This window comes from Astatotilapia calliptera, chromosome 7 (assembly GCF_900246225.1).
Source record: "Astatotilapia calliptera chromosome 7, fAstCal1.2, whole genome shotgun sequence".
Classification (NCBI taxonomy): domain Eukaryota; kingdom Metazoa; phylum Chordata; class Actinopteri; order Cichliformes; family Cichlidae; genus Astatotilapia; species Astatotilapia calliptera.
Genome location: NC_039308.1, coordinates 64,543,052 through 64,555,158, shown reverse-complemented (window position 1 = coordinate 64,555,158; position 12,107 = coordinate 64,543,052). Strand labels below are relative to the sequence as shown.

Here is a 12,107-nt window from a genome sequence, read left to right as displayed (position 1 = left end):
AGTGTTTTAGTTCAGGCAATAATCGGTGGCACTAAAATCACTCTTAATAAAACGTATTCACTGCAAATCCACACGGAGCACCTCTAAAAGACCTAATTCCCCTAAGGTAAGAGCCTAGCTCAGGGATTGCACATTGCCCGACTAATATTGCACCAGCCCAGTAGAAATAAAAACAAACCCGGCATAAAAAACAGTTTTAAAAGGTGACCCTACTAAAACCAAAAACGCAACAAAAAGGAGAAGGAGGAAAAAACAGTGACAAATTCACATGTGCAGCCTGTCCTCCAGCAGACAACTGTGTTTGCAGCACACCTGGCTTGTCTTCTAAAATCTCTACTCGAACCTCTGCTGTAGAGGTTTAAAACAACCGTTTGTGTAGAAGACAATTAAAACTTCTCAGGCTCTTCACCTACTCATACAACCATTGTTCACAGCCCTCGTCAGTGCAAATGACAGAAGAAGAGCACCTGCTGCCCGTGTTGCCAACTCCTCAGTAAGGAAAATCGCTATTGGCTGTCCTAAAAGTCGCTAAATGACGTCATCGCCTAATTTGCATAATTGGTCATGCTAATCTAATTGTAACCTATGTTGTTGGAGAGAGAAATAACATCGTGGAAGAGACATAAAGTGAGTAAAAAACGTCCTAAATGCATTTAGAGTTTCTTTAGAACTACAAATTAAATTTCTTTTAGCAATTATTGTTTTTTTTTAATGTCACAATTCCAACCCTGCTCCTTTACCCGGGCTTGGACCGGCAAAAGTGACCCGAAATAGGCGCTCTGGTGGAGTTACTTCGTGTATGTGTGTTTATAAGTAGTTTTAAACCTTGTGATCCACAAAACAGCATAAGAGTAAAAGAAGAACTGACTGCGTTATAGCACCCGCTGCTTGTTGAGAGTAAAAGCGATACGCGCTTTCACGTCTTTTTTTAGCGACTTTTTTTTTTTTTAGAAAAAAAGTCTGCTCTCTTGGGTCCCCTGGGTCCCAAAGCCTTCACCATTACATCCATTTCTCTCATTGCAAAACTTGTTGAGTAAAACGTTTCCAGAAGTGCGTGAATGCAACACTAGGCCATAGAAACCAGAGGTTCAGTGTACCTTAGCAACCATGGAGGACGAGCTTTCCTTGATCGAGGAAAATGACGAGGTCACGCAAGAACAGAAGGAACTCATTTACAAACGGATCGAAGAACTAAAGTAATGACAGTTCATATTTATTAAACTAAAAATAACTGCGTCCTATCGGCTGTAACCCTACAACTGACTTTATTTAACTTATTCCGTATAACCCACCAAAGTTACTTGCTAATGCTCTGCTAATGGTCTGTAATTTCAGTTAAATGTTACTAAAATACAACTTTTCGTCTATTAACCATTAGCTAGAAAGGTTTAGGGTGAGCTGTTCCACCCTCTACATAATGTTTTTTCTAATTAATTTTTCTTAAAGTAAGCGGTTACTTCTCCGAGCATTTTTAAGTGATTTTTAAAAAAAATTATTTATTTTGCCTGCTTTTCTTATTCATTCTTCCCCGAGGCATTCCAATGCAGCCCTCCTGGCAGAGAATGACATGTTTGAAAGCTTCATTTGCCGCCTGGATCCACAAGACCTGCTATCCCAGGCTGGGGGAGAAGGTGCCGGGGCAACACGAAGCTTGAAGCTGGGGGCTGGGGTAAGTACCATAAAGGTTTATTAAATAACCTTGAATGCAAATCCTTACTTGCTATTATAGGTCTCTTCCTAAAAGTAAAGACTGCAGATTAATGCTTCACACTCAACATATATCTACACACAGCACACTTTATTTGTCAGAACTTGTGAATTAGATAGACAGTGAAGGACAAAGTCCTTTTTATGGCTGTCCCAGCTGCAGTGTAATGTTTTTATAGTTTTAGGTAATGTCAATTTATTTACTGTTTGAGACAGGCCAAAATAAAGCAGATCTTATTGCATCAACTCTTTCCAGCCAATAAATGTTTGACTGAAAACATTTGCATTCTCTTTCTTGAACAAAACATGATAGGATACTATTTTGAGTTTTTGTGCCTTCAGGGCGTTGGATGGAGGCGAAAGTCCAGGTCCAACATATCGGACCGTTTTCAGCCGCTCACTTTAGAACAAAAACTGTGCGTAGCACAGAGAGAAGTAAGAGAAACACAACAGGACCGGGAGAAACTCAAACTGAAATCTGAAAAAAACAAGGACAACTACAAGGTTACAACACACACACGCAAAAAATAAAACACAATATATAGAAACACTGACTCAGGTACATTTATTCATGAAACATACTTGTCATTTCAGGCCTCTATGAAGGAAGCAGAATTACGTCTGGCTGATGTCAGGAAGGCCAAGAACGATTTTGAGCGTAGACTGGTCAAACCTACAAAGGACAACACGCTAGAAATGAAAGAGCCAGAGAAGGTGCTCCAGTACATTGAAGACAAGTTAAAGGTAACAAAACTTGTCTTTTTAACAAAACAGTGACATCAACATGTGCACAGCAGTATTTGAATAGATTGTTCCAGGTTAGAGGTATGCACATTTCCAAAGGCCAGAGACTTTTTACCCTTTTAAAGTCATATTATTAATTTTACCCAAGTATTTTATATAAAGTCAATAAAATTACTAAGATTATTAAGATGGGTTAGCTTCTAAAGATTGAAGCAAGCAGCGTAAAGAACTTTTTTTCACCCTTGTTAGTTATCCGCTTTCTTCAGTCCTGTTTATAACCTCCCTTTCACCTCATTTGTTCTGTTCAAACATATGTACAGGTCACCCAGCTGGAGACCTTAAATGTAAAGAATCAGGCACTAAAGCTCCACGAGAAGAAGCTCCTGCAACAGCTGCAGCAGAAAAAAGAGATGGGGAAAGCTGAGTATGAGGTAGAGAATGAAAGCAAATGTGTTGCTGTCAAGAGATTGTGTAGGTTGTAGGTTAGACTGTTACACGAGAGGACAGAAAATCAATGTACAGTCTGCTTTCTGCTGCCAAAGTTTGTCAGTGTCTTACATGTTTGTAACCATTTATATACTTGCTCATTTTGCTAGTGTGTAAATGCAAAGTTCTGTGTATTGCATCTAGGAATTTTTTCAGGAGTATGACGAGCCAAGACCCGACAAAAACCTGGATGAACTTCAGATCAACAGTTTGAAGGTTCAGCGTGTTCTCAGCTCACACAAGGTAACTCGCTGGAAATTTGTCAGATGGTGTTCTTGGCGTTATTTCCAGTATAACTTTCAGCTTATCTGTCATATCTGTGTGAGCAGGAAAAGCTGCAGAGTGTGACATTGATGTCGGCAGAGCTGAGCAATGACATCGCCAAAGTGAGGCAGATGCTGGCAAAAATAGAGGAGGAGTTAGAGCATGCTGAGAAGGTTTGTCGAAATTAGTAAAGCTTCAAGAATCTAAAACCCCCAATTTTAATACCTGATCTTTCTCTCCTCAGGAGCATTCAGCGGCTGAAGCCCTTAACCACAAACTCAGACGGCAGCTCAGAGATTATCAGGCTCCTGATATCACTGAGTACATGCATGTCAAAGACAAATACAAGAAGCTTAAGCAGAGCATTCACACTTGGGAGAGAAAGGTTGGGATTGCTGAGGTAAAATGTTATTTTTATTTAGTCTCTCCTCAATAACAATAAAACTGTTGTGCTATAGTATTAAAAACAACACAATCTCTGTTTTAACTAGATGGCCTTCAAGACCCACACTAAAGTGAGGAACAAACAGGTTGGAACTAGCTCCGGGGAACACCAAATCCCAATAAAACTCCCACACATAGCAGCACATAACATGTAGAAAAAAGAAGTTTCCCAAATGACTGATTTGATGACAACAAGAAAACTTTCCATCAATCGTTCTGCGTCTGCTTTGTTTATTATTGTTTGCAATCTTTTAATGCTTTTTGTTAAATGTAAAAACAATGGCTTTCATCCTCATCATATCTGTGTCCCTGAGAGTTACTTATTCAAAATTATGATTGACATTAAAAATTTCCTTTCTTTATTTATGCAAATGTGACTCATTCATTTAAGGTTGACAGCCGTTATTGACACAAAAGGGAAACTCGTTCTGTAATGCAGTGTGGTGCCGAGGACCATCTGCAGCTGTGTTAAAAGGCACAGTGACAGGAGAATGAACTGATCATGTCACGGCAGGAAGAAACAGGAACTTCTGGAATAAACAAAGGTAACTCCACACATCAGGGCCCTGCTCTGACCGGTGTTCACAACAAGGACTCGGGACTTTGCTGTGAGGAAATGTGCTAACTACTTAGTTTGTGTGGCCTTTCTGCCTTTTGTTGTGCTCTCACAAGTTTCTGTACTCTCATCTTATTCGGACCATCTATTGCTCAGAAGGTAGTGCAGGTCGTTTACTAGCTGCAAGATTAGAGGTTTGATCCCTGGCTCTTGTACTCTGCACATTGAAGTAACCTTTTGCAAGATGCTGTTGTCCCAATGCATCTAACAGAGTGTGAATGTTAGACAGTGTGCGTAGGTTTAGAAAAAAGCACTTTTATGAATGTATGCGAGATTGGGTGAATGAGGCTTATAGTAAAAATGCATTTTGAGTGTGCAATTAAAGTAGAAAAGTGCTTTGTAAGCATCGATCTATTTACCAATCATCTACTCTTTTTGACTGTTGCAAATCTGAATGACTACAATCTTGAAACTGTACTTTTCTGCTATCCAAACAGAACAAAGAATAGACACACTGGCTGAGAAAGAGGCTCTGTGGGAAACATGACACTAAGCTGGTCCTTGTCCCCATACAGTGAAGGCAATGAGTCTGTTTTCTAATTTAATGAAAGCTTTCACAATTTTTTATTATTCTTGACAAAACCAGTGTATGTTATTCTTTGCAAAACTGGTAATTTTACTGTTCTGGCTCAAACGTCTTTTAGGGGCACTAAAACTTCATCTACACAAGTGTAGTCAATCTATTTAATAAATTGCAGTCAAAGTTCCTCAATAAAACAAACAAAAACAAAAACACACACAAGGTCAACAAACTATTTCCTTTATTAGAAAGAAATCCTTGAATGAACTCTAAACGTTATGATATTACATGCCATATATACAGTTATATACATAAAAGTGCAATGTCACATTGAGTAAGCTGTTTATTTATGATCAATTCTGCCATATAACTGTTTGGAAAATGGCATAATTTCTTATACACTTCATCATCCTGCACTGCATTTTCTCAAAAACACGGCATCTAATATGCGACCGGGCAGAGTGTCTGAAGTTCCTCTAAAACATTTCCAAAGGCACTTTCACAGAATACAGATGTACATAACACCACAGAGTAGCTTAAAGCCTACAGACGGCATAACTTGAGTCCTACTGTTGCTGATGTTACATAGTGACAAAAAACACATTTTTTTATATACACAACTGGCTTCACACTATAGGTGGGACACCTGTATCTCTGGATATTTATTCCACATCATATCTTCTAAGTGATTTCTACCCAGAAACACAACAAATATAACAAAAAGAAGATTACAAAAATAATGAAAGTTAGTAATTCAGAAATTAATTAACCTTTAATTATTTATACATATAATATTTGTCAAGTCAAAGATAGTGTAAACCTGCTGTTAGAGAGCATTGCTTATGCACTGCAACCTAACTACCAAACTCTTTTCTATATGTAACTATGCTAGCCAAACACTCCAATGACATGCACCCGGCTCTGTTATTTCTACAGCACAGAGGTTAAAAAAACAAAAACAAATGGAGACATACAGGGGTGCAGCCACAAAACTGGAAGTCTGGCACATACAATTTTATGAGGCTATTGCATTTTGAAATCATTATATAGGAGCTGACTGACCCACGTAGCCCATTTCTTTCCATGCACTTCTAAGTATCATCCACACAAATCGGTAAATGCGCGAAAAGAGCTTCAATGTCAGTCTGAGAGCAGTATGCAAACATTATTGACATTCTTTTCCCAAATATAAAACAGACTAGAGGACTCAAAGCAAGCTGCTGTTTTCAAACACCTTCGCAAAGAGAAGCACAGGAAGCAGGGGGAACGTATTAGGAGGCTTTTACAACTAACAGTCATCAGGTCCATGGCTACTGGCAGCACAACCACAGGGCGCCACCTTGAGTCTAAACATGAAGGATCAGTATCCGTGCTTTGACTTATAAACTCATGTCTTTGGGTAAATAAAGCCAAACAAGGCATAAAAGGAAGCTATGGCATGTAGTCCACGCAGTGTAACAACATATTTTTCATCATCATTTTCTCCCTAAAGGTTACACAGATGCAAAAGCAAGCACATATCAGGCGCATTTCTTCCCACAACCTAAGGTAACGTTGCAGGAATTTATGAACGCATCAAAATGTTCAGACGTAAAAGTCATAAAGCAATAGTGGTTTTATCCAATCATCATCTGTCATTCCAGGCAATATGCTTAAATAAATCTGAGTGAAGCCAGCACAGAGGTGATCTTTGTACTTAACGAAACACAACAGACGGCATGCTTTGCTGAAGAAAGCTGCAGTTTACATGCGAGTGGAAAAAAGCATACTGGTGTCAGTACTACTCATTTATTAACAGAGTACCGTTAATAAATAATCTGTAAAGGGCTCTTTTGGCTCCTTAAAACTCTTTCTGCCCAGCAAGTCACAGCACCTTTTCTATTAATGAACATCTGATGTATGATCTATGTACTGGTTCGCAACACCTCCGAAGGCCATTCTAGATAAAAGGGAAAGAAAAATCTAATCTGTGGTCACGACAGCTCTCACCACAGGTTCAAGAACTGCATGCACCACATGTTGTTCAGAGTTACAGTTCATTATCATCTGTAAACTAAACTAATGTGTACATTTTCTAAAACTTTCCGGAAGCCTTTGTGATTTGTTGTTTTTAAAATCTTTTTTTAAAGATATCTGTTATTTAATATTAATATTACCTAAACATATTAACACAAATCTGAGACAACAGACAAATCTGTCTTCACTACAACTCCTACATCAATAACTCAGATCTAATCCTTTTTAAATTCTTGTTTTCAGATTCAAACCATCAAAAAGAAATGTCTCCAATCCAGGGCCAAGTATTTTACACACTCTTAGATATTACTTGTACTCTCTCTGAGAACTGTAAACACTGGTTTCACAGTCTCTTGGGAACTAGATTGAGAGTTTTTGATTTACATTCTCCGATTCCTGCCCTGGAGGTTACATGGTGCAGGACTTATCCAGAGGGTCCTGAGAAGAATTAGCAGGAGGCTGAGGGGCCTGATTTGATTTTGGTAAGACCATGGGCTTGGGCCTCAAAGCGGGGGGTTTGAGCTGCACCCCCATGCGTGGTGCTACCACGGGCTTGAACGTGCTCACAGAATCATTGGAGGAGCTGGTGCTGCGGCGGGTGGGCGGCTCAGTGTTGGCAGTTGACCGCAGCATGACGGCGTGGATGGGGCTGAGGGACTCGCTGGAGCTGGCCGGCGTCGGACCTCCGCCGCTGCTGCCGGAGGTCTGCCGCTGCTCCAGGGTGTCCAACACCACGTCGGGGGCGTGCTTGGCTGAGCTCTGCCGCTCCAGCTCTCGCAGCTCATTCAGAGCAGTGTTCATAGTTTCCTCTATGTCCTGCAGGAGAGGAGAAAATGTGCGTGAGAGAGGATGATAATGACATAGGCAAGACACGAGCAGGAGGGTTAAGATGAAAAAAAGAGAGAAAAAACAAGAAGGCAAGATTGGATGGAGAAATTAAGAGTGAAAAAGACCAGAAACATGCAAAAACATGGAGAACACAGACACAATATAAAAGAAGACCACAAGGAGAGATTTTTTAAGAAAACACCAAGCATGCAGTATACATGCAAAGTTAGTAGACAATATTACTTAATACTGGCTCTTCTCCCTCACCATGTTAATGGCTCTGGATTGCAAATGAGATGCAGAGATGACATGTTCATCTTAGCATGCTCCCAGTAGGCAGACCGACAGCCCAGCACAGTTTAAGGTGCTCTCTGTAACCCTCTGCTTTCTAAACGACAGCCTATAAAAGACTATGGCTCCACTATTATATAATCTTATATGACAGAAGCCATATTAGAATGATGACAAAATTCAAGACTTTGGAATATTTGGCATTTTCCAAAAAATTCAGAATTTATAGGAATATTGTGTGTAGGAGTATACTGTGATCCCTGCCGTCTGCCTGTGAAGCTAGTCTTTTGCGTTTCTTTAGCACAGGGACTAGGTTGCAGCCAGAGGAAGCAGAAGACTGGGACTGACTATGTTTTTACAGGGCAGGGCAGGGCTTTGATGGTGGAGGGAGCTGCGGTCGGGTCGCCGCTCGTCCCGCGCTGACCTGTGCGATGGTCTCCGGATCCAGGGGCTTGCCGCCGTGGTGGTGGTGGTGGTGGTGATGGGCATCGGTAAAGCCTGTGTACTGGCCCGAGGACGTGGAACGTCGAATCGGTGGGCTCTCCATCTTCTTCAGGGACTCGTGACGACTGATATTCGTCAGACTGCTGTGGCCAGCGCGGCGCCGTCGCTCAGGGCTGTCTATGGCAACGTGATTGCGACTTCGCAGCATGTCCCGTGGGCTGAAGTGGCCTAGAACTGGTGAACCCATCTCTGGAGTCCCGCCATGTCCACTATGACTCTGCTGGGAGGTATGCACCATGCAGTGGACATCACTGGGACGGGCAGGTGGCCGTCGAGACGGTGGATCTGATCTTTTCCTGTGTCTGCTGCAATATAAGTGCAGGAAAGAGGAAACAATAGGCAAGCATTAAAAAAAAGCAGTTTTCCTCACCACTACTTCATCACATTAGCTGTGATTTATTAGTAGTTTAAAGCTTCTAAAAACAGAATTAGATGGGGCATATTAGCTTTTTGAGGGAATCCTTGATGTCAAGCATCGGTTAAGGTTATTCTGGAGAGCAGGTAGAATGGATCTGTTGTTCATCAGAGGATCAAAACAGACTCCTCCAGGGGACGCTGAAGCTGCCTTATCACAGTTAAAACACGGAGACGGAGCTGAGTATGAATGCACTTCTATCACACATAAATCCCTTTACATTAACAGACTGCTCCACGCCAACATCAGTTTCACTGAAGCATTTGTGTTACTCCATAAAAGACCAGTAAAGGAGCGCATCCTCCTTTGTATTGCTCCAACAGGTTCAGCTCTGTTGTGGTTGTCATACTTACGCAGAGTCGAGGGCTGTAACGATTAATCAAAGCAGCTCATCACTTACAGTCAAGCAGCGCAGTGTCTAATTTTATTATCACTTGCTTTTTGAGTTGGTGTTACATTTATGGAAATAGTGACAACTTAAAAGATTCAATTAGTAATACAGCATCTGGATTCTAATGCAGGTCAGGTCAGTTATTAGAGTTAATCATCTTCAGTAATAACTCTTCCTCGGTTGTTTCTCCGAAACAAACGGCTTCAAGTAGAGAGTTTACATCAGCCCTATGAACGAGCTCTCAGACATTATCATTAACATTTCCAGGCAGTTTTATTACTGTGATAAAGAAAAAGCAGTAATGAGGATGGACGAGAAGGTGGTGAATATTTTGGTGAATATAATGTGAGCTCTACCTGCAATGCCAGAGTATCAGGTAAATCCAAACAGACCTTTGATTATGTAACACTCTGAAACCCACACACATCTGAATGTAAATTTATAAATTCATGCGCATAATAAAAACATATGACTGCACCAATGGCTGCTGTTGAAAGCTCACACACTAAATAATAGAGATCCAGTGGTGGAGTGGTGCAGACACGGTGTCTGGTGAGGAAACAACATTTTTTTTTTTTCCCTTGACTGCACTGACATTTCTTGAATAGCAAAACAACTGCAGCACCTGCTTATAAACTGCAGGTGGAGCAGTCAGCATGTATGTCCTTAATCTTCCTCTGGGACAGCATGTACTACAACAGGCACCGCAACTTACTCTGCAAGCTGTCACCGCATTGACAGCTCACCCTTTGCTTATTATGGCTTCGACTAATAATGTAACAGAAATCACAAGACGCTGTACGTGCCCCTCTTCATTAACACAGAAAAACAGGCCGAGTGAAGGAATTGTTCTGGTCACATCAACATGCTTCTTCTCCACTAAAAGAGGCTCTAACACAGCTGTCTTGTTTACTAATGCTTACTGTGATTACCATAGAAGTCTGTCTGGTGAGCGTGTTATTGACTGAGACCACCAAGAGGGGAAAATATCCAAAGAAAAAAATATCCAGTGGTATAAATGATTCAAAACTTGCTGTTTGAATGGAAAAGTAGATAGTGAGCAGGGGGAGGGTGGAGGGTAGAAGAAAGAGGAGAGAGGTGGGGATCACCTGGGAGCCAATGACAGGAAGAGTGTGACAGATTCTAGTTTAAGGACTTTGAGGACGCTTATTAAGGCTGATGTTAAAAGGATGATTCATTCAGATATGTTCAGCTGCATACCAATACCTGCAGTGGTGTAAATATTGCCTCTAGCATGAATCATCAACATTTCAACAGTGAAGTAGAGGGAGTGAGTATGGCTCTGAATAAAATAGCATGTGTTTGGCCAAAACCCAGTAAGAGATATTTCAAGGTCGCTTATCCTCCACCAATGAAAAGAGAAGCAGGAGACAAAATACTGGCACTAACCAGCAGAGAGACTGCCAAAAAGACTGAGGTGTGATTGGATTTGTGTGTCTACACAGTGTGTGTGTGTGTGTGTGCCAATCCTCCATGTGCATGACTGAAATAGTTGTTTAATACTCATACTTTCTGACGGGAACTGTCTGGTAACTTGGGACAAAACAATGTGGCTGATGCTTGCAATTAGACAAAGAGCTGAGTTTAGGAAACACAATGTCAGAGGAAGGCAGCACACTCAGGAGTTACTGTTACTGCTGCCGTAAAACTAATGGTCTCCAACTGCCCTGTTTTACGTAAAATGGAAACATTATGAATAATTTGCAGTGATTTAACAGGGTAAAAGTCAAATTTGCAGTAAACTAATTACAGCGAAACAAGGGTGTCAAACATAAGGCCTGGGCCCAGAATTGGCCCAGCAAAGACTCCAATCTGGCCCGCTGGATTACTTTGGAAAATGTGAAGGAGAACAAGAATTTTGGACTTTTTAATTTAATTTTCATAAGTTTTACAGCTTTTCCTACTGATAAAAACCTGCCCCATGGCTATTAATGCCACAACAAAGACTTTAAGCCCATAGAGTCTAGGGCTGCCACAAACGATTATTTTGATAGTCGACTAGTCACCGATTATTTTTGCCATTAGTCATCAGATCATCATCCATTGGACATAAAACGTACAGCTTATTGCACCAGCAGCATCTGCTCTTATATAACTATCATTAGCTTACAGCTTTAAGCGTTTAAAGTATGTGCTAACTAAAAATAAAGACAAGATAGTTTATTAAAAATTTTAATGAAATTTGCAGATTGTTTCGGTGAAGTTTAATAAACTCCTTGCTATCTAAAATATAACAGGACACCGGAGTATATTCTCCAGCATCTCACACTTCTGATAATCAGCTGTCTGCTTGACGTTTATTCAGCTGTGTAAAAACTATAACTTTAATCTCAGCCAAACCGATTTACTTAGGAACAAATAAAATACTACAAAAAGCCAAACAATAACATTGTTAAGTTATCCAAGTGACTTATATATCACGTTTAACCTGAGTAGCGAAAGACAGCGGTGGGTTTCAAAACGATTTGCTGGGAGTCCGGTGTTCTCACGGCGCTAGTGACCTAGCCCCCGGCTAGCTATCGAGCTAGTGGGTAACAGACGTCTCCGAAAACGTCGGAGCGCTTTTGAAAATATGCGGTGTCCTGATAAACTGAGCAGATATTTGAGGTTTACACAGCTACATTCTCGCCTGAAAATATGTTAAACGTTTATTTTGTGACCCAGAAAGAATAATAAGAGCAATATTAAAACTAACTAGCTGCCGCCATTGTTGACAACTGAGCTGGGCCGCGCTATGAATTCTGGGACACAGCTTCTTCTTCTTCTTCGGGGTTTAACGGCAGCTGGTTCCTTGTACATGCAGTGCTGCCATCTTCTGTTTCAGTTCGTTATTACACTCTTAAATCCTGCTACTTATTCC

At 40.8% G+C, this 12,107-nt stretch overlaps 2 protein-coding genes across 5 annotated transcripts in view; one reads left to right on the top strand and one right to left on the bottom strand.

Moving 5' to 3' along the window:
• The first annotated feature begins 1,074 nt into the window (after positions 1-1,074).
• On the top strand, positions 1,075-4,891 carry cfap263 (cilia and flagella associated protein 263). The gene is made up of 9 exons (XM_026176589.1): positions 1,075-1,196; positions 1,534-1,669; positions 2,050-2,211; positions 2,302-2,451; positions 2,772-2,882; positions 3,082-3,180; positions 3,267-3,374; positions 3,446-3,601; positions 3,693-4,891. Exons 1-9 carry the CDS (start codon positions 1,108-1,110, stop codon positions 3,798-3,800), a joined length of 1,119 nt encoding a protein of 372 aa, XP_026032374.1. The 5' UTR covers positions 1,075-1,107; the 3' UTR covers positions 3,801-4,891.
• Positions 4,892-5,005: 114 nt separating this feature from the next.
• srgap1a (SLIT-ROBO Rho GTPase activating protein 1a) overlaps positions 5,006-12,107 on the bottom strand; it is a 78,415-nt gene continuing 71,313 nt past the window's right edge. For 2 of the 4 annotated variants that reach the window (XM_026176588.1, XM_026176586.1), the window contains exons 21-22: positions 8,341-8,722; positions 5,006-7,613 (exon numbers count right to left, since the gene is read on the bottom strand). In XM_026176588.1, the coding sequence (XP_026032373.1) occupies positions 7,206-7,613; positions 8,341-8,722 (790 nt within the window). In that variant the 3' untranslated portion in view covers positions 5,006-7,205. Of the gene's footprint in view, positions 7,614-8,340; positions 8,726-12,107 lie in introns of all 4 variants that reach the window. The other 2 variants (XM_026176587.1, XM_026176585.1) reach the window with 1 other exon arrangement.

Bases quoted from the DNA above. Each gene is read 5' to 3' on its own strand.
- cfap263 (XM_026176589.1), top strand. From the start codon at position 1,108: ATGGAGGACGAGCTTTCCTTGATCGAGGAAAATGACGAGGTCACGCAA. The intron at 2,212-2,301 runs GTTACAACACAC...TTGTCATTTCAG, and splicing joins AAAACAAGGACAACTACAAG to GCCTCTATGAAGGAAGCAGA. The intron at 2,452-2,771 runs GTAACAAAACTT...ACATATGTACAG, and splicing joins ACATTGAAGACAAGTTAAAG to GTCACCCAGCTGGAGACCTT.